This window comes from Taudactylus pleione, unplaced genomic scaffold (assembly GCF_031769625.1).
Source record: "Taudactylus pleione unplaced genomic scaffold, aTauple2 ptg000009l, whole genome shotgun sequence".
Classification (NCBI taxonomy): domain Eukaryota; kingdom Metazoa; phylum Chordata; class Amphibia; order Anura; family Myobatrachidae; genus Taudactylus; species Taudactylus pleione.
In genome coordinates this window covers 6,753,896-6,776,472 of record NW_028284412.1, presented here as the reverse complement: position 1 = coordinate 6,776,472, position 22,577 = coordinate 6,753,896, and the positions used below count along the sequence as shown (strand labels likewise).

The 22,577-nt window shown below is 40.5% G+C and overlaps 1 protein-coding gene across 2 annotated transcripts in view; it reads left to right on the top strand.

Moving 5' to 3' along the window:
* Window positions 1-22,577, top strand: part of PAPPA (pappalysin 1) — a 475,476-nt gene that overhangs the window by 332,737 nt on the left and 120,162 nt on the right. For both annotated transcript variants that reach the window (XM_088466086.1, XM_088466022.1), the window contains exon 14: window positions 4,208-4,373. In XM_088466086.1, coding sequence (XP_088322212.1) covers window positions 4,208-4,373 — 166 coding nt within the window. The remainder of the gene's footprint in view (window positions 1-4,207; window positions 4,374-22,577) is intronic.

Below are 22,577 nucleotides of genomic sequence, written 5' to 3'. Positions count from 1 at the left end.
GTGATCCTATGTGTAGAAGCATGTGGAATGTAGTGGGTAGTCTGTGCACTCTACTGTATGTAACCCTCAGATCTGCCTTTCTGGAGAACACAAATGTGATCCTATGTGTAGAAGCAGGTGTAATGTAGTGGGTAGCCTGTGTACTCTATGTAACCCTCAGATCTGCCCTTGTGGAGAACTCAATTGTGGTCCTATGTGTAGAAGCAGGTGCAATGTAGTGGGTTACCTGTGCACTCTGTTACCCTCAGATCTGCTCTTCTTGGGAACACAATTGTGATCCTATGAATGTGCAATGTACTGTAGTGGGAAGCTTGTGCACTCTATGTAACTCTTAAATCTTCTCTTCTGGAGAACACAATTGTGATCCTATAGATATAAGCAGGTGTAATTTAGTGGGTAGCCTGTGTACTCTATGTAACCCTCAGATCTGCCCTTGTGAATAACACAGTTGTGGTCCTATGTGTAGAAGCAGGTGTAATGTAGAGGGTTACTTGTGCACTCTATGTAACCATCAGATCTGCCCTTCTGGAGAACACAATTGTGATCCTTTGTTTAGAAGCAGGTGCAATGCAGTGGGTAGCCTATGCACTCTATGTAACCCTCAGATCTTCCCTTGTAGAGAACACCATTGTGGTCCTATGTGTAGAAGCAGGTGCAATGTAGTGGGTAGCCTATACACTCTATGTAATCCTCAGATCTTCCTTCTGGAGAACACAATTGTGATCCTATGTGTAGAAGCATGTGGAATGTAGTGGGTAGTCTGTGCACTCTACTGTATGTAACCCTCAGATCTGCCCTTCTGGAGAACACAATTGTGATCCTATGTGTAGAAGCAGGTGTAATGTAGTGGGTAGCATGTGTACTCTATGTAATACTCTGATCTGCCCTTCTGGAGAACACAATTATGATCCTACGTGTAGAAGCAGGTGTAATGTAGTGGGTAGCCTGTACACTCTATGCAACTCTCAGATCTGCCCACCTGGAGAACACAATTGTGATCCTATAGGTAGAAGCAGCTATAATGTTGTATGGTAACCTGTGTACTCTCTGTAACTCTCAGATCTGCCCTTCTGGAGAACACAATTGTGATCCTATTTGTAGAATCTTTTGTGTAATGTAGTGGGTAGCCTATACACTCTATGCAACTTTCAGATCTGCCCTCCTGGAGAACACAATTGTGATCCTATAGGTAGAAGCAGGCACAATGTAGTGGGTAGCCCATGCATTCTATGTAATTCTAAGATCTGCCCATCTGGAGAACACAATTGTTATCCTTTGTGTAAAAGAACGTGCAATGTAGTGGGTTGCCTGTGTACTCTAGGTAACCCTCAGGTCTGCCCTTCAGGAAAAAAAACTTACTCCACTTGAAATCAACCTTGTATGTTGTCATTATGAAGGAACACAAATGAGCAAACATAGACACTTACTGTAGGAGTAAATGCAATTAGATGCATGAGGGCGAATTGCCCTTGCTACAGTGTAGAAATGCCAGTATTGACACCTCAACGTTTCCCACTCATGGCCCGAATTTGCCTTGGACTCATATTTTTTGGTATGCAGTATTATGGTGCTGCATGCAAAAAGCTGTGAGTTTGGAGCTATCATAAGTGTGGTACATAGCTGCACTTACTCACGTCTAATTGAATCAAACTCAGTGTCACAGATAATGAAAGGTAAGTAGCTGTATTCTGCCAGCTAGGTTTGCTGGATCCATGTAAACTGGAATTTTTAGGAGCAGGTTTTTTAGATCCAATTCATACTGAAATTTTTAGAGACACAAGGTAGACTCATCATACGGAGTCTAATTAGTTACAAATAATAATGATAAAAAAGACTAAATATAAAAAAACGGAATAAATACAGCTATGTGATCTCCTTTCCTTCCCTCAAATTCTAAACCTAAGAGATTGTCTGTATTAAATATGATTCTCAGGTCTGATAACAATACACGAGTCTTAGACAAAGTGACGTTTTGGATACAGGTTATCACATCTTGATACTAAATCTGTTAGACCCATTGGCATCGTTCAATGTAGCATACCTGGCAGACATCTTTGAGCATTCAGTGGGCATCTGTGATAACTAATAGTCATTGTTATTTTTCCATTCTCCACCTGTGCTACATGTTCTTGTGAAGAAGACGGCCAGTTGGGAATACAATGATATCAGAAACATCCACTGTTTTAAATTGAATTTGATTCTCACTTTGGCCAGAAATATTTCCTTTTATTAGATAGTGTTCTTTTTATTCCTTATGGATGTGCTCTGACCCAGTGAGTATTTGAACTTAATCAGCACTAGCATCCATACAGCTGACATTCCAGATGTAGAAACAGTTCCAAGGTATATTAAGACACTAAAGTAATAACTAAAAAAATGCATTGTCCGCAAATGACAAATATAATTGTGATGCTGCACTTGGGAAAATCTTTTATTTGGTTGCACTAAGCATAAATAGGATTCCGTATACAAAGGCAACACAATATGTGCTTCTCACTAACTAGGAAAATGATGGTTAGTTCTACTCTTTCTGCAGAATAAAACTAATGATGTTGGTCAATTTGTGCATGAAAAAAACCTGAAATGCATAGGATGGGACAGAGTGGGGGAGTGCTGTGAAGTGGGGACAGAAAGTTCCTATCGCCCTAATTTTGGCACTTACAAAGCTGGTGACACCGTTTGTTTGATAGAAGAAAGTTCCATCTTTTGTAATAGGTGCGTCAATAAAAGTAATTTTTTGGGGGTTATGGTATTAAAGATAGAAAGTTAAAAGGTCAACATTGTCTAGAAAGACATCAGACAGTCAATAGATTGACAGGAACAAATGGTCGACAGGGACAAGAGGTTGATGCAGTAAAGGTCGACATGGAATAAGGTCGACAGGTATAAATGATCAACATGATCAAAAGGTCGACACAAAAATAGTCAATACACAAATGGTTGACCTATTTTTTTTTTAACCCTAATCGTCATCCTGACTGTTCCCTTGGTGCCTAACCCAAATCCTCCCTCCTGGTATGTAACCCTAACCATCAGGGTAGGTGCCTGACCCTTACCGTCCCTTCTAGCGCCTAAACCTAACCCTCCAGTATGTGCCTAACCCTAACCGTTGAGGTAAGTGCCTAACCTTAACCCCAAACCCTCCAGTAAGTGCCTAACCCTATCCTGAACCCTGAAAAAAAGGTGTCAACCATTTGTATATCGACCATTTTTATGTTGACCTTTTGACCATGTCAATTATTTATACCTGTCGAACGTTGTCCATGTCGCCCTTTAGCGTGTCAACCATTTGTCTCTGTTGTCCTTTTGACCCAGTCGACCTATTGACAGTCTAACATCTTGTGTCTATCTAGACACTGTCGACCTTTTTACTGTCTATCATATGTCTGGACACTTTTTTTGGTCATCAGTGTGACCCCCTATACTGCAGAAAACTAAGGAAGTAAAGCTGAAAGAAAGGTCGGCCCTATCCTGGCATCCCTTATTTCAGGGACCTCCATATTTTAAGTGATCGGCCCCCTAGTACTTGGTTGTCTGGTGATCACAAGTGATCACCAGACAATATAAACCCACACTACAGAAAAAAAGTCTATAGATGGGGGAGGGCACTAAACAATATATTCCTTTAGTAGTTATTGTTTGGTGATCACCTGTATAAACAAAACTTTTTGGACATTTTCGGTAGATTTCATTTGCTGCATGTAGTGGTATAAACAACTTAAAGTTATCTTCTGGAAAGAGTCAAGGTATTATTGTTGTGGATACTGCATTAACAAATTAATGATTTTGATGTTGGAATGTGACCAGTGCAAAGTGGTAAAACAGGCTCAGCACAGGAATGAGAAAAGTTTCAACAGCGAAGGGATTAATTGTCTTCAGTTTTAAATTTTACACGATGTAGCTTGTATTTTAGGTTTACAGTAACAGTTCTGATGTGTACTTTTATGTGTACAGAGGTTCACATCGGCTCTCTCCATAAATCAAAGAGGGAATGTATCATTTTACAATCCAAAAGACTTCTAATGTTTTTTTTATTATTATTATTATTTGGTGAATATGGAGCACACACTTTTGCATACATTTCTGGAACTGTTCATTTATCCACTCCTTATTTTGTGAATATATTCAGTTAAGTCGTGGTTTTCTGAACAATAAAACTGAGAGTTTTGGGTACGTGAAATAATTATCTGTTTTCTCTCCCTGGCAGCTGTGTCCACTACTCTTGTGAGGATACCGACTGTCAGGAGTTAAAAGTTGAAAATGCTGCTGTGAACTGTACAAATGACGGCTTCAATGAAGCACAGTGTGTGGTGACATGTCACACTGGTTATAGTCTCAGAATACACAGGAACAATGACATCTGGAAAACCCAGGTTTGTAAAGAGATGACATATGACACATATAGTATTTTGTTTATTATTATATTGAGAACATTAAATGGACTCTAACCTGATATTTTAGTGGCTACCCTAGGTTTGTGCTTATTCTTTACTTCAGGTGCCCAAACCAGATTGCCCTTTAACCTCTTGCCCGGTGTGATCACATCTCAAATGGTTGCAAACAATGTGACCTGTTAGTAGCACACAGTGGGCGGCAGTTGAAGATAATCTTCCAGCAGCCGCCATTAGCAGAGGGACCTACTGACCCCTTTGCAATCCCTGTACCCACCCACAGTGACTGCTGTTCTGCCAATCACTGCTAATCGGTCAACAGCAGACAGGGAGAGTTAAATGACCCCCCCCCAAAAAAAAATACTAGTGTGTACCTTGCAGCTACTCCTCTAAGCAGCTGCTGGGCAGGGCCGGATTGATGGCCAAATGGGCCTGAGCTGAAAATGACCAAGGGCCTATTATGAGAAGCAGGAGGCGGCGTGACCAGTGCTGTGTGGTTGTGGCCAGTAAAATGTGGGCGTGTACAACCCTATACACTCTGCTCCAATGTCTCCCTAAATATGTAAAAAGGAAAAAAATCCTTCATTTTGTGAGGTAAATAGAAATACAATTTTACTACTTATGATTTATGGCTGACCGTGTGGAGAGCAGATGGCCAGTCAACATCATGTTGTCATGACGATGGGCCTCTTTTTATGTGGGGGCCTGGAGCTGTAGCTCCATCCGCCCCATTGTTAATCCGGCCCTGCTGCTGGGGAAACCAAAGTCACATTGGTCGTGATGTTTTAAACATCAACGGTCTGATATATCGATGACTGATATATTCAAAATAAATGTTAACGTTGAATGTTTTATATATATATATATATATATATATCTTTTAATATAATTGTGTTGGATAAGTATTAAATAGATGTTCTTGACCTAGTTCAATTATAACAAAAACCGACTATTTGTTTTTAAATATTGTCAGTCAAGTGAGGTTAATACACTAAGGAGGTCATTCAGACCCGTTCGCGAGCAAAGGACGCTCGCAAACGGGTCGATGTTCCCCCACTGCGCATGCGCACGACGGAGGGAGCTCCGTCGTGCGCATGCGCGAGACCCGGACTGCGACAGCCAAGCTGTCGCTCCGGGTCTCGCACCAAAGGGGGCGTGCTGTCGATGTTGATTGACAGCACGCCCCCTTTGGTGGGCGTGCCGGGGGCGTGCCTGCCAGATGGAGGTGTTCCCATGGGAACGCCTACCGTTTGAAGCCAGCCCCACTGACATCACTAGTGATGTCAGTGGGAGTGATTTTGGCTCTGATAGAGCCAAAATCACTCCAGGGCTTGAGGCAGCGAGACCCTACCGCAGGGTCTCCGTCAAGATCATCGCTACCACCATCATGGACGCTCGCTATAGCTGTGGGTGGTAACCCACAGCTATGCGAGCGTCCATGAGGACGCTCCAAAAAAAGGTAGGAGGGCCCTGATTCAGAGTGAGCGCTCTGGTCAGAGCGTTCAGCTCTGAATCAGGCCCAAAGTGCCTGATTCAGAGATTTCCACAATGCCAATAAGTCGATCGAGCGATTGTTTGAAAATGCGCATCTTCAAAAACCGCACTGCGTAAGCACAGTGATTGCAATGCAAAACTTTTGCAAAGACAATTAACTCGCAAAATGAATGATATGTAGTCAACATTTGTGAGAGGTAATAGGGGGGTGCTTAGAAAAACTCAGGCATGTCTGACCATTTAAACGCCATTTCATGGGCACGCATAAATTAGCTATTACGATTTCCTTTGCAGCATGAGAGCTATCTGTGTGTCAGGAGAGCTGCAGTGTATGTGGCTGTAAAGACTTGAGTTACATGCTGTGTAACAGGCTGATGTACGTCGATGTTACCGATGTTTACTATTGTGCATATCATCGGACAAATAAGAAAAGGCAGCAGTGGGCGTCCCTATGCTCGGCTAAGCTTTAGAAGGCATTAGCATATTTTAGCAACTGTGATCCATGGGGGATTGCAGTTGTGAATGCATTAGCGTACATCCTGGATCAGGCCCTAAATTTGTTTTAGTGAGAATTACTTTTTTTTTTAGCTTCAGTGTTTTTTTAATTTAATTTGCAAAAAGCTTATTAAAGGAGAAGGGAGGGTACAGAAAATAAATAAGGGAGTTCAACAATGAAATCAAAATAACTTGGAACAGGCAAAGTCTTAGGAAGATGAAGAAGCACCTCAAAGCAGTAGATCTGCTTTTTCACTATTGGTTACAAATTCGCCCAACCTGACCCATTTCAATAATGGCAAGGAGGCAGATGTATTGTAGAGTACAGGACATTCCTTGTTTCCATCAAATATGCATATTGAATTATAAGAATGGCCTTATAAATAGAAGGTGGAAAGAGATTTTCTTTCTCCAGAACTGACCTATAGCTGTGTTAGAGAATTTTTTTTAATTGCATAGTAAATTTTATATTTTTACAAGGCTCTCTTTCTAAAAAATAAATATTTTCATAAATTCTATAATTTTAAGTATCATTTAAATGTTATATCTTTATGATAGTTTTCCCTTAATTGAGTTATACTTCAAATAATTTGTGTAAATTATACTAATAGTAAAACTCTCTTGAGCAAAAGTAAATTAAAGAACCAACTTGTCCAAGTGAATGTTGGCCCAAATAGTCCAAGCATAAGGGGTCCTTACTGTGTAATATTGTCTTCTCACAGACTTTAAAAGAAACATGGAGTGATTTAAGTGTATGAACTGTTCATTAGTGTATGTATATTGCAGTTTCCACCAATATAATGCGTTTCAGGGGTCACTGCTTCATCAGATACATAAACATTATAGTAAAGATATAAGGATAAAAATGCTGTCAAGGCATATTCATTAAAGGAAGGAACAGATGGGTCCTCTTTGATGTATTCCTCCAACTGAGAGGATAGCAATGCATGGCAATGAAGTATGTGAAAAACATTATCTGTAACCAGGGGCAGTTACAGATTACCTAAGTCAGGGTTTCTGTAGGAGTGATCCTGCAAACATGCCCACTGGAATGAATACCAGGACTGAGGTTTCAGACAATGTTTTTGTGATGCATGCATGTGTAAAAATTTAATAAATATTAAAAAACAATATATCATTAGGCAGGCAGTTTTTAAGGGCAAAATCCTTATTTTTATACCTTGAACCATTCTGTCAGTACCATTTAATTCAATTAACATGTACCAATGCGGTTGTATAGTGGAAACAGTATTTCAGAATTAGGTTCTGGCTTAATTAAAGCTCAAGGCAAGAAGTGTCCATATGTGAGTATGGGAGGCCTGATTCAGCTATCCCCTGTAAATCTGCCTTAACAGATCCCTGGTTGTTCCATTGTTACTAGCATATTAGGTAGCATTAGATCAATAATACAATTTTGCTACACAAAAATTCCTTACTTAACTTGTATAACCCAAGATCTTGTACCTGCCCTGCCCCCCAAACACTGCAGATGTCAGACCAGTTGTGCAATATGCAATGGTGTGTTGAGTGAGTGAAGTTTCCATCATCATCCCTCCAGAAAAGATATTGAGATAAAGTATATCCTCACCTATATTTCCTCATATCTATGTTTTCTCATATGTGTGCATGTTAGCAGCAGGTCGGTTTGAGCAGGACTTAGGAAATGTATAAAAGATCTTTCATGATTATCTCTGCTCCACTCTGTTAATTACTTTGATTGTAATCACTGCCTCTTTTCAGCAAGTGTAATACACTGCCAAAGTTATCTGGGTAGAAGTTCACACAAATACAAGTGCATGGTGCTTCAGCATTATAAAGAGAAATCCAGTGACATAGCAGTGCAACATCCTTTGGACATTGCTTTGATCATATACAGTATGCATTGTAGAAAAGCAGATAAGATCTGTTCAGGTCTCCTGATGCCTGGCATAGGCTGGATCAAGGAGGGTTGTTCAATAAATAACATAACAAGACCTTTCATTGCATTTTATTATACAATTTGTACATATATGCTTAATCAATAGTATGGCCTTGGTACAGATTATTTTTTCACATAGTCCCCATACTTGTCTAAGCATTTGTTCCAATGGTGCACTGTAGCATCTATCCCGGCATAGAAGAATTTAGTGTCCAGCCCCTGCAGCCAGGACGTGATGGATTGCTGAACTTTACTATTGGTTACGAATCGCCTTCCACCTAGGTGCTTCTTCAATGGTCCAAAGTCATGGAAATTACTCGGTTCCAGATCAGGGCTGTAGGGAGGATGGTCAATGGTAGCACCGTAACAACTCACGCAATTGAGTGTGGCCTGGCATTATCGTGCAGCAATATGAAGACTGTTTGCAGCAACCCAGGTCATTTTCGTCGTATTGCCCTCCACAGCCATCTTAATGTATCACAATGGTGGACAGTCTTGACAGTATCTCCCTTGGTGAGGAAATGAAGAAGAAGCATGCCCTTGTGGTCTCAAGACACAGTCGCCATGACTTTCTTTGCTGATGGAGTTGTTTTGAATTTCTTTGAAGATGAGGATGATGCATGTTTTTCTGTGATGGATGTTTGCTTCATCTCTGGTGTCACATCATGCACCCATGTTTCATTGCCTGTAACAATACGTTGCAGGAACTACACTCCTTCCTCATGGTATCGCGTCAACTGCACAAGAGACAATCCCATCCTATTGGTTTTGTGAACTTCTGTGAGTTGCTTCAGCACCCAGAGTGAACACTTTTTCTATTACCCCAGTTGCTCATGAACAATGTTGTGCATAGTTCCCACTGAGATATTCAGTTCGTCAGCAATATCACTAACTGAAATGTGTCTGTCCTCCTGGATCAGAGCTTCAATGTGACACAAAGTGTCATCTGTGGTGGACGTGCTTGGCAGGCTGGATCTTTGCTCATCTTGAATGACTTTTCTGCCACTATCAAAGTCAGTGCACCAAACACAAACCTGTTTGTATGACATAACACAGTACACCTCTCCTAGTTGCCGATGAATTTCAGCTACTAATGTGCCCTTTAGATGCAGAAGTCTGATCACACTAAGCACCTCAGTGTTTAACCATGTTTCCACCAGCCCCGCCATCTTACAACTGATGTTGGGATAGTCTGACAGATACGAGGCGCAGTCTAATGACCGTGAAGGGAAGCAGTGGTCTACCTCCTGTGGCCTGGTGGGAAATTAGAATGAAATAGAGAACATTACACACGTCACCTTACTTATTGAACCACCTTGCTAGAAAAAAAATTACAAAAATAAAATCTACTCTTGTTCTTTAAAAAATATTTTATAAATGTACAGACTTTTTGGAATACCTACCTGGGAAAACAATCTAAATAATTTCTGAGTTAAAATAATGGGGTTGTAAATAAGTAAATTTAAAAAGGGTATTTTCCCCTTTTAAAGACTGTTTCATGTTTAAAGCAATATAAATAAAAAGCTGTGTATGTTAACAGGCTACCAAAAGAAGACTGTAGCAATAATGCAATAAAATACTGTAAACTACCATCCACAATAGCTGAAAATAAATGCATTTATTTTCCCTTATACGAGTAACAGAATGCATTAAGCAATAAAATAGGCTTTATTGCATGCTCTGGTACCAAAAGGACATACTGTATATTACTTGTTTATTAAAATGTATTCATCAAAACAAAATAAAAAAGAATGCTGTTCTATTGTATAGTCAGGCATTTAAAAATAGCCTTCAGGGTAAGGGGAAATTTTCTATACAGTATGTGTCACACAAACAATAGAAACTTGGTGATTTATTAAAGAATGTGTTGTTAAATTCCTCTGAATTGAAAATGCTATAAAATGATGTGTTGAATATATGGCTTATTATGCGTGGGGTAGGAGTATATCAACTCAAGATTTAGTACAGTATAAAGCGTCTGATAAACTTTCATCTAAGAAGCAGTGTAAATACTCTGCCTCTGTATCTGTAACCCGCCTTCCCTGTGTGGATTAGGTGACTCATGTTTATGCAGGGTATTCATGGAATGCTGTTTGGATTGGTGGGATTGGTGGAATTCTTCTTGTTCAACCACAATTGCCATTAAACACAATGTGACTTTTGACTGCTTTTGTTTGGAAATGTTGTGGGTGACACAGTCTGCAATAAGCGGCAACTGTCCCTTTCACCCTCGGCTTGGCATGTCTGTAGTTTTAGAATGGTTTGTGTGGAAATACTGTTCATGGTTGTGGATGTTTGTTAAGACTGAAATTGGAATGGAATTGGAATTGACGTTTGACGGTTTGTACGTGGGTTTACGTGCAATTATTCTCAGGGCTGTGACAGAAGTGAGAGGGAAATTTCCCTGAAGTTCATGGTTATTATTCATCTATACTTTACAGGCATAAGAAATAAACAAGTCAATTTCAGTTTATTGACCACTGAAAATGAAACATGAATAAGGAGTGTAATTAGAACATGACTAAGAAATATAGGAACATAGATATATGTGAAGAATTTTATTCAGTTACATGTTTACAAGTAAGCATCTCTTATACAAGAGAGCAGTCAGCTGTATACACTGGGTTTTCAGGACTCTGGCTAGTACTGAGATAGAATTCCCATCTACACACTGTTTTGCTGGGGTATGTCACTGTGGGATGTGAGTATTCTGCTCAGCATCAGAGCTGAATTAAGGCTTTGGTGAGCCCGGGGCACTTAAAACGGGTCCTAAAGTTTAACGTTATGATCATAGCGTCATCATACAATTCAGAGAGAATTACAACTAGGGGCCGTATTCAATTTGTGGCGAAAAGTCAGTTTCAACAAAAAAGTATCGCGAGTGATGTAATTTTGCTGCTTGGGGTTCCCGCAAAGTTGCACCCCAAAACCCCAATTCTGCACTTTTTTCCCCCTGCTATTCATAGGTGAAACTTTTCGCCGTATTCAATTTCAAAGACTTTTCGCCTAGGCGGAAAGTCAATGCAATGGACCCGGCGGAAAAGTTTCACCTATGAATATCAGGCGGAAAAAAGTTTCGCCGGGTCCCGTTTTTGCATCCTTGCAAAACACGCGATATAGGCGAAAAGTCCAGCAGTATATTCTAGGAAAAAGAATAAGGAGTGCACAATGTAAAATAGTATCAACTTCATATAATAAATAATGCATACAATCACGTACATTTCGGTAAAGAACAATCTGTTTGAGTCACCAATTCCACGAGGTCTGTCACCCTCACTCCAAGCTGCTGGTATTTTGGAGGTGCAATCGCTGAAAGCTGTGCCTCGGGTGGTGCCGTTACTCATAGGAAAAAGATCACCGACTCCTAAAAACCTTAGCAGGGACTATGGCTTATTTCCTCCAACACGCTAGCTGAGCGTGCGTTCCAAGCCTCGCAGTGGTCAGCTAGTCAGAATAAGCCGGTGTCCAGTATTGCCTCATCATACGCATTTCGTCGCTATCGGACTTCGTCAGTGGGTGTGTCCTTAAGTCATCCTGACGATCTTATATACCCGCAATGTAACACAATCATGTAACACGTATGTTTCATTTTAATCATTAGTAACAAGTTATTAGCCACTTGTTTCACAGTATTTGATTCTTACGCAGCATATTCACATCTTAAAATAAAAGAGATATAACAATGACATTACACATTAATAAAACAGCCCTTTAAACACATTTAAAGAATCGGGTTCATTATAATTTAAATTCCAATATAAAAAACAACAATTAATTAAGAGTTTAATTAGGAATTTAGATTGCTGACATGGTGGGTATTATCTAATTCTGTTGTTTGCTTTGTATTTCTAGCATTTATAACCACATCTAATACAAAACCTATTAACCCCTTAAAAAAGGTTTCTATATTATATCCACCTTATCAGCATCTATTACATTCGATTCCACCAACATGATTCCAGGAGCTTTTTATATTTACCACAATTTTGCAAAGAAATCATAATGCTTTAAATTTCATTAACATATTAACATACTTTAATCTTTTAGATAAACTTATACCTATACTATATGTACATATATATTATATACAGTGTATATATATATATATATATATACAGTGTGTGTATATATATATATATATATATATATATACATGTATATACAGATGTAGCCTTGCCCATATTTGCCGCAGCTATCGTTTACCTCATTGAAGTCTATGTTGTGTGCGTGCAAATGCATGTGCACGCCATAGACGCCGCAGACACACTAGTCATGCCAGTAAATGGATTTAGATCGGCGCTTGCTTCTACTTGGGGAATATGAGTAAGCAAAAAGGTGCTGCAGATCCCAATATTAGACTACCCCAAGTCTAACTGTAGCAATTGTAACTAGGGAATCATCACTCCCTAAGGAAGGCTGTTAGCCGACACGCGTAGGAGCACCAGAGAACTACTACATATATTTTTTTTATCAGCACTGCCATCCCTGTGACCATATCCCCCTTTCTGCCTGCCTCAGTCTCCTCATCTTTGGCGAGTCCAGCGCACAGTAGTACGGATCCGCGTGATCCCCTACAGCCCGCGACCTCTCGCGAGATCGCGGTGTTGCACGGGATCCGGCATACGGACTCTGTGGGGACCAAGCCGGTAGCTGCACTAGCGGCAGTTACCGGAATACGGCCTTACCATCGGCGGCAGCAGAAGGGAAACAGGAAGTCCCAGGGCAGAACAGAACAGGACCAGGAACCATTACACGTTCATCATCAGGTGAGGCCTCACTAGGATTTTGACTGCACACAGACCATTTATTGGTCTGACTGACTTAATTTTTGAACCTTGACTATCTTCATTTGACTTTGGTTTTCCGTTTAGGTACAGTGGGGTGTGGGACGCCCTCCCTCTGTACTGATATTGCCAGTTACTGAGCCCCACATTTAATATTGATCAATCACCTTAGTGTTGATCCCCCCTCCCCCCCCCCCTTTTTTCTTCCTACTTACCCAGTCCCAGTTATCATCTTGCTTTCCCCCCCCTACTGGGTCTGCTCACCCATATTCATCACGTTTATGGTTGAGAGTATTTGTTAATAAAATAATACTTGTCAGTTTTATGAGAGTTTCTCAGACCCACTTATTCTCACAGATTACCATTTATACACCATCCACGGAGCGCAGTCCCGTTTTAGATACATGTGTGTTTGCACACATGGGTCATCCCTAGTTACACTAGTCATGCCATCCATGCCGTGACGCGCTCGCACCGGGGGATGGTTGAACGGGGCAACATTTGGGTATATACAGGCAGGGGCGTATATATAATGGGTGCAGGGTGTGTGGTGCACACCCTGCACCCATATTATGTAAAACTTGCCTCTCCGAGGTCTCGCGTCGGGTCTCCCAGCACTGCTGAAACGCCGGAAAATGTCCGCCATGGCCATTTTTCCGGTGTTTTGCGCATGCGCTGTGAGCAAGTCGCCATGAAAATGGCAGCCGTGCCATTTCCCTGGCAATCTGAGCTTGCGCAATATACTCCAGGCACAGTCTAGTGCCCAGAGTCTATTAATTCTGTGGTGGCCAGCCAGCCGCGTCAGTTGGCTGCCGGCCGCCAGAGTGAGAGGAGGGGGCCAGTGATGGGGGATGCACACGGGCCCCCTCTTCTCTGAAGACGCCTCTGTATACAGGTTGAGTCTCCCATATGCAAAATGCTTGGAACTGGAAGTATTTTGGATATCGAATGTTTCTGTATTTTGGAATATATGCATACTATAATGAGATATCTTGGAAATGGGACTGAAGTCTAAACACAAAATGCATTTATGTTTATATACACCAGTGGTTCCAAAACTTGCAGGGGTGCCACGGGTTGGTGGTCCAGGATTAGTTATGGTCCATGTTATATGTAACACCAGTGCTGGTGGCTGACATTCATAAAATGTGTGGACCAACAGAAGCACAACCCTGTCCACCACCACATAACTGAGCCTAAGAATGACAAGTAAGCAAGAAAGCCCAAAACTTTTGGCCAATGGGTGCCATGAAAAAAATGCTGATGCCCTATGGTGCCATGATTCAAGAAAGTTTGAGTACCACTGATATATACCTTATACACATAGCCTGAAGGTAATTGTATACAATATTTTTAATAATTTTGTGCATCAAACAAATTTTGTTTACATACATCAAATTCATTTATGTTTTATATACAGCCTACATACACAGCCTAAAGGTAATTTTATACAATATTTGTAATAATTTTGTGCATTAAACAAAGTTTGTGTACATTGAACCATCAGAAAGCAAAGGTGTCACTATCTCAGTCGAGCTCAAAAAATTCTGTATTTTGGAATATTCCGTATTTTGGAATATTTTACTATGGAAGGCTCAACCTGTGTTTATATATATTTTTTATACTATGGATACTATTGCTTTGGATGATTATCTACATATATATATATATATATATATATATATATATATACACAGTATTTATCTATCTATCTCTCTAGATAGCTACTAGATAGATAGATAGATAGATAGATAGATAGATAGATAGATAGATAGATAGACAGATAGATAGATATGTAGATACTCATTCAAAGCAATACAAAATGGACAACATGATTATTAAAATGAGATAATGGGCGGAGTAGGCAAAGTTTAATTCAATGAAAGAGTAAGCTCCGTAGTGGTAGGAGGTTGAACTTTGATGGAACATTTAGACTTTTGCTCAATGTACCTCTTCAGTTTTTTCCTCCACACAACAAATATAGGAACACAGCTAGTTTGGGATGTCAGCTGCAAGAATTTACTAAGAGGTAAGTTTACTAAAGATAAAACACATATTTACTAACAGACATTTTTTGATTTGGTTTTTTAAGTGTTAGTAAATGTGTGATTTAGCCCCAGAAACACAACATCAATTTAGATCAATTTAAAATCAACTTTTAGTAAATATACCCCCAAGTGTGCACATTTGTATTGTTGTATGCATCAAGTATGTGATAAAACACTTAGTTATGATCTACTGGGTTGCCAACTATAAAAGTGTTTAATAAAGGAGTGATGCATGCATATATCTAGATAATTATTATGTTAGTATCGAAAGCTATATTAACTTATTTACTGGATTTTGCAGAGTAAAGGATTTACTCACAATCTGAACTTTTGAATATACACTATTCACTTGCACATAACTTAGGGGTAAATTTACTAAGATTCGTTTTTGTTCGGTTTGCTGTTTTTCTGTGATTTGGGTGTGATTTTGCAAATCAGAGACTTACTAAAGGGCAATTTGACAGCAAATTTCAGGTGAATCACAACTTAACTAGAGATGAGTGGTTTGGATTTTAGAGAATGCAAACGCGTCCAAACTTTCAGGATCCAAGTTTACCCGAGCCAGGTCATGGGTGTTCCCGCCAGACTCAGATTCCAGTTCTGGCAAAACGTCATACTCCCGGTGTTGGGATTATCACAGGTTTTGGATTATATATAAGGGATCCGTGGCGATGACATGGCGCCATTTCACTCTGTTCTCAGGCACGCTGGTGTGTGCTGCACAGGACTCTACTAGTTCAAGTGGCTGTGCTGTGTCCAGAGACTCCAGACTCCATACAAGTGGCTGTGCTGTGTCCATACAAATGGCTGTGCTGTGTTCAGAGACTCCGGACTCCATACAAGTGGCTGTGCTGTGTCCACACTTCAGACAAGTGGCTGTGCTGTGTCCATACAAGTGGCTGTGCTGTGTCTAGACTCCATATAAGTGGCTGTGCTTTGTCCATACAAGTGGCTGTGCTGTGTCCAGACTCCAGACAGGTGGCTGTGCTGTGTCCATTAAGTGGCTATGCTGTGTCCATCCAGAAGTGGCTGTCCTGTGTCCAGCCACTCCAGTGCTGCCAACGCAACTGTCCAGTGTCTATCCGCTCCAAAGCTTCCGACGCACCTGTCCAGTTTCCATCTGCTCCAGTGCTATCGAAGCACCTGTACAGTGTCCATCTGCTCCAGTGCTCCCAATGCACCTGTCCAGTGTCCATCTGCTCCAGTGCTATCGAAGCGTCTGTACAGTGTCCATCTGCTCCAGTGCTGCCAAAGCACCTGTCCAATACCCATCCGTTCCAGTGCTGACGATGCACCTATGCAGTGCCCATCCACTCCAGTGTAAAAAAAGTTAAAACAAGGTAAAAAAAGTTTTGAAAAAAGTAAAAGTTTTAAAAAAAGTAATTTTTTTTATAAGAATTGTTTCTTTTGTGCTATACCCCACTGTGTATCTATAACGTACAAGTACTGTGACTCTGCAGGCTGTACCACACTTTGTATCCATAACGTACAGTACAAGTACTGTGACTCTGCAGGCCATGCCCCACTGTGTATCCATAAAGTGCAAGTATAGTGACTTCACAATCTGTACCACACTGTGTATCCATAACATACAAGTACTGTGACTCTGCAGGCCATACCCCACTGTGTATCCATAACATACAAGTAGTACTGTGACTCTGCAGGCCATACCCCACTGTGTATCCATAACATACAAGTACTGTGACTCTGCAAGTCATACTCCACTGTGTATCCATAACATACAAGTACTGTGACTCTGCAAGTCATACTCCACTGTGTATCCATAACGTAGAAGTAGTACTGTGACTCCACAAGCCATACCCCACTGTGCATCCATAACATACAAGTACTACTGTGACTCCGCAGGCCATACCCCACTGTGTATCCATTATGTACAAGTACTGTGATTCTGCATGCTGCACCCAATTGTTTATTAATAACGTACAAGTAGTACTGTGACTTTGCAGGTCATACCCAACTGTGTATCCATAACATACAAGTACTGTGACTCTGCAAGCCATACTCCACTGTGTATCCATAATGTACAAGTAGTACTGTGGCTCCGCAGAATGTATCCCACTGTGTATCTATAACGTAGAAGTAGTACTGTGACTCCACAAGCTGTACCCCACTGTGTATGTGGCACCGCAGGATGTACCCCACTGTGTATCTATAACATACAAGTAGTACTGTGACTCCACAGACCGTATCCCACTGTGTATCCATAATGTACAAGTAGTACTGTGATAAGGCAGGCTGTACCCCACTGTGTATCCATAATGTACAAGTAGTACTGTGACTCCGCAGGCCGTACCCCACTGTGTATCCACAACATCGGGAGAGGGTCTTATATTGAATCCAAAACCCATGAAATTCAATGGATAATTAAATTTTGCCTTGACTATGAATCCTTTCCTGGCGGGAAAACCAAAGCCAGAACTCAGATCCCCCTCCTCTCTCATACATTTTCTTCAGAATTATTTTTTTTTATTACATTTACAAACTAATCAATGCTTCCTTCCTTTCTCTGCCTTCAACTACATACATACTCCAGCTCCCATAGGCCTCTTGATTAATGAAAACATTCTTGGTTTCTTTCTATGGGGTCATATAGTTCATTAAACTGCTATTCTGTCTGCCACTGCAGTGCCACTCTGTTTCCTAGATGTGCCATGTTTGAAGTTGAACTACCACATGTTTGTGCTGCCAACTGCTGTTGCTTAGCTTAGTCAGCCAGCTAGATCGATGTAACCTTTTGGCCTAAACTGGACAAAAACAAAATAGTGAGCTGTGAGGTGGTCAAAATTGACTAGAAATTTGTGGAAATTATGTAAATTTAGCTTTTTTGTAATTTCTAAAAAAAAATACTAAACAAAACCATTCATGGCCGTTTGGCAAAACCAAAACCGGCCAAAGAATTAGAACAATAAAACCAAAAACCAGCAAAAATGGTCCAGCGCACATCTCTAAACTTGACACACCAAATCACTGCAAAACACCATCAGCAGACCAAACATATAATTTACATGAACACAAATACAAATCACAGATTTACTAAGAATCGTGTTTGTCAAATCGATCAAAATCACACCAAAATCGCAGCATGATGTATGAAATCAATAGATTTGCCTGTGAGCAATATGTTTGTCTAAAACACTGCACAGATCAGTTTGATCTGTTTGATCTGTGCAGGTTTTGTTGTTTAAAAGTGTTATTAAAGGGTTAATTTTTTTTAAAAAAAAATGCATGTCCCCCCAAAAGCATAACCAGCCCTGAACCTCCGAGCCTGGGCTGGTACTGGAAAATCAGGGGAAAAACTGGCCTGGGGTCCCCATAGTTTTTCCAGTAACTAGCACTGGGCTGAACCAGCCTGGGGGCTTACACTATAGCAGGAAGACACACAGCATGGGGTCCCCTGCCATAATGTAAAACCAACCCCAAACCAGCCAGCCCAGGGTTAAAAAAAACCTCAGAAAACGGGGACCCTAAAAATACCGAGCTCTTCCTCGCACCCCTGGAGGCAGTTTGATTTACTATTGTTCTTCACAGTGGAACTACAGGTTCCCGCAAGCCTTCCCCTGCATGCAAGACACTTGGAGTACCACAAGTGCCAGCATACCCTACACAGGTTTTCCCCTGATTTTCCAGTACTAGACCAGGGTGGATATGCTTTTGGGGGTGACATTTTTTTTTAAATTAACCTTTATTTAACCTTTTAAGCACAAACTGATCTCACACACTCCAGAAATCACTGAGTTTTAACATTGATCTAAATAGTTAAATACTGGTTAGTAAATTTGTGATTTTGAGCGCTGATGTTCAGCGATATACTTTAGAAGTCAAGCACGATTCTTAGTAAATGTAACCCTTACTTTGCTTTGCTAGTTCCTTTGATGGGTGAACATAAAGACCTCTTGGAGATTTTTGGAAAGTTTTGTTATTCACAATGTTATTTATTTTTTAACTGACAAATTTGAAGTGTAATTATTACAATTATATAATTATTTTTTGACTCTTTTATTAACAGCTGCCTTTTTGGGTTTTCATTACACTGTAGTTCATGAAGTGCCCATATGTATTTGTGTTTTTTGTTCTTTTCAGTGCCTCCGTAATGCTCTTGTGCACCCCAAATTTGTGGCTCTCTGTAATTTTACGCTGTATTTATTTTTAATATTCTTTTCTCGTTCTCTGTATTTTTAATGCATTTGTTTTTTATTTTTTATTTTGTTTAGTCGAACCTGAGGCAATAGCATGTGGAAAATGTCTTGTGTGATATATATTCCATTCATAGCACTGTATGTTGCAGGTCCACACTCACTATTTTGCTGCTGTCATATCTTTCCAGCTGTGTGATGGGACGTAAATCTGTCTAGCTTAATGACTCTATTTGCTTCTAGAAGTTATTCCTCATGTAAATTTGAAATTCAACCTCATACATCTTAAAAATGTCCTTGGCCAAGAAGGCACACTAAAAAGTTGTTCTAAAATGACACAATTGTTCATGTATTCATAGCCATGTACACATTCCTTGGCAGAATTTTGGATACGTGGTCTTCTCTCAAATGTTTTAAAGCTCTGAGCTGTTATAGCTAGAACTGTAACTTTATAATCAATTGTACAGACACCTCAGTGTTTGCAGAGGTACATAGGCATGCTTGTAAAGGAAAAAAAATCAGTTTCCTCTATTTTGCCTACTGATATACTTACTTGTGTGTATGTGTGCGCGTGTGTGTGAATATGAGTATAGGTGAAAGATAGGTTCATAGTGTAAGTAAGAATACATTTAAAAAAACAACACCATGAACCAGATTAAATAATAAGAGACAACTGCCCCAATTCAGATCACTACTAGGTTATACAGATAATTCTATAATCAAGATTAGTGGAAAAATAGGGCTAATACAATTTCTGCCCGATGCAAAGTCCACTTGTAAATCAAGACTGTGCTTAGATGCAGGGACATCTGCTTTATCCCCGTTATGCCGTGGCAGTGAACGGGGAATGAAAGTCAGAACAGACTAGTGAAATGGCAGAACAGACTAGTGTCGTATCTACTGTCAGTGTTCACCATGCTAATACACCCAGATGCAGTATGCAGTGCATGGTAGAATAGTGTGATGTGTCTGATGAGAGTGCCACAGAAAAAATATAAAAGTATAGATACCTGGAATGAAGGAAGAGGTGGTGAACTGCATTACTCAGGTATTGGTGTGCTTGATGTTGTTGTGTGATGTCTACTAGAAAGATACAAATAATGGATGGTAAAGAGCGCCAACCAAATGGTATATGTGCAGGGGAGTGGAGGGGGTGTGGGGGGAGGGGTGGCTAGGTTGGGTGTTTTTGATGTTGTTATGCTGCGGGAAGTGGATGGGAAGAGTGTCTTTAGGTGATGAGGAGAAATGTATTTAAGGAGCACATTTTGTGCTGTATGTTTGTGACCTGAGGAAAATGCAGGAAAGAGCATTGAAATGTAGGTTTAAGTTGATATTCTGCTATACTATATATAATAGTGGACAGCACTGCTACACCTTAAATGTATACATGTGCGATAGAATAAATTTTTCCCAGTTTGGTGACAGATTCACCATTTCGGGTGATTTATTGATTTTTTTCCCTGCTTGCAAATTTACTAAAGGCAAAGTCAGGTGAGTTAGAGAGAGATTTATCTCATCTCACTCGTAAAACTCGGGTGAGATAGCAATCTCAAATCTTATCACCATCGGGCCAAATTGGAAGTACTTTTCACCTAAAACATACATCTCTCAAATTTACCAAAAATCGGGATCACAAGCTTGGGTGAGATAGGAGCAAACTCATTGTCAAAATCACTTTTCAAACTCTCAACTCCCTGAGCTGCGAGATGGTCAGAAACATACACAAATCATTGTGATTTGTGTATGTTTCTTTATGTAACTTGAAAAAATAGGGATAATTCGTAAAAAAAAAAGCCAATGAGCGGCTCCTCCTCCTCCGCTAATGTTAGCCGCCGCTGATTGGCCGGCGGCCTGGGACTGAAGTCTGCTCGTTCCCACAAGCAGACAGTAGCGCAATGTAACAGCATGCAGTAACATGCTGTTACATTGTATCCAGGGCCCGTCTTGGATTTCTGTGGAGAACATCGTGGGACATAAAGGTGAGTATTGGATCTTTTTTTACAGGTACTTCAAAGGGATACTCTACGTTGACAAGTGGACGTGAACATCTGGAAACAGGTGAGTATGTATGTGTATGTATGTATGCATTAAAGCTTTATTATCATGGTGTGTTGTGTGTTTTTTTTAACCATTTCTTTACAGGTGAAGTACAGGTACCAGTGGGCCCTTAATGCCCCACATGCTGGTACTTGTGGTTCTCCAAGTAGCAGCATGCGGGGGAGGTTTGCTGGGACCTGTAGTTCCACTGTAAAGACAATGAAGATAAATCTATTTTTTACACTACACCAAACACTATCAACCCGCCTCTCACCGCTCAAGGGTGGTGGGGATAGCCCCGGGCTATCAGCCTAGGCCAGGGGTGCCCTGGAGAGGGAGACCCCTTTATTGGGAGGGTCACCAACTCCCCAGGGATCCCTGGCCTGTGCTGACTAATGGTCAGGGCTGATGCTGCGGCTGGGGGGCCCAGTGAAAGGGCACCCCTGGTTGTGGCATCAGCTCCCCATTAGAAAGGGTTCAGGGCTGGTTTTAAATATACGGTAGAACTCACATCATTTTTTTTCTCCGTATATTTAAAACCAGCTCTGTCACTGCTACTTTGTGCTGGTTCTTACATTACAGGGGATCCCTACACATTTTTTTCCCGTAATGTTAGGAGCCTGGACAGGCTGGCAAGCCCGGGGCTGATTAGTGTTTTGGGGGGGGACCTCACGTCATTTTTTTTAAGACATTTTTCTAATTTTTACAAGGGAAAACAAACAAGCAGCAGGCACATATCTCACTGATATATGCTGGCTGCTAGCTCAGGAGAGATTTGCTGACAGAAAACACTGCGATCTCGGGTGATTAATCTTCTGCAAAACGATTTACTCGGGAGAGATATCTCATTCTGCTTCACCATCGGCAAACTTGTTTAACCTCAAATCGCCGGTTGGTAAATTTGGTAAAAGAAGAGGGATTACATCACCCGAATTTTCTCGAATTCCAGCGAGATAAATCACTAAGAAAATCGGGACCATCTCGAATCTTTTTAAATTTACCCCATTATACTCCATAAGTTCATTAAAATTTTTACAAAGATCAAAATCAAAGCACCTTCAGTGTTAATAGTTCCACAGACAGTTCAATATGTATACCAGAATATAATTCTTTATAGTTTATCTGTATTTACTCTTTCTCTCATCCCTCCTGATACCGGGCCTAGTTAGATTTCATCATGTATGTTCAGAAAACCATCCAAGTATGAATTGCAGTGAAGCACTTTAAAACCTTCAGTGTTTATGAGAAAACTCTAA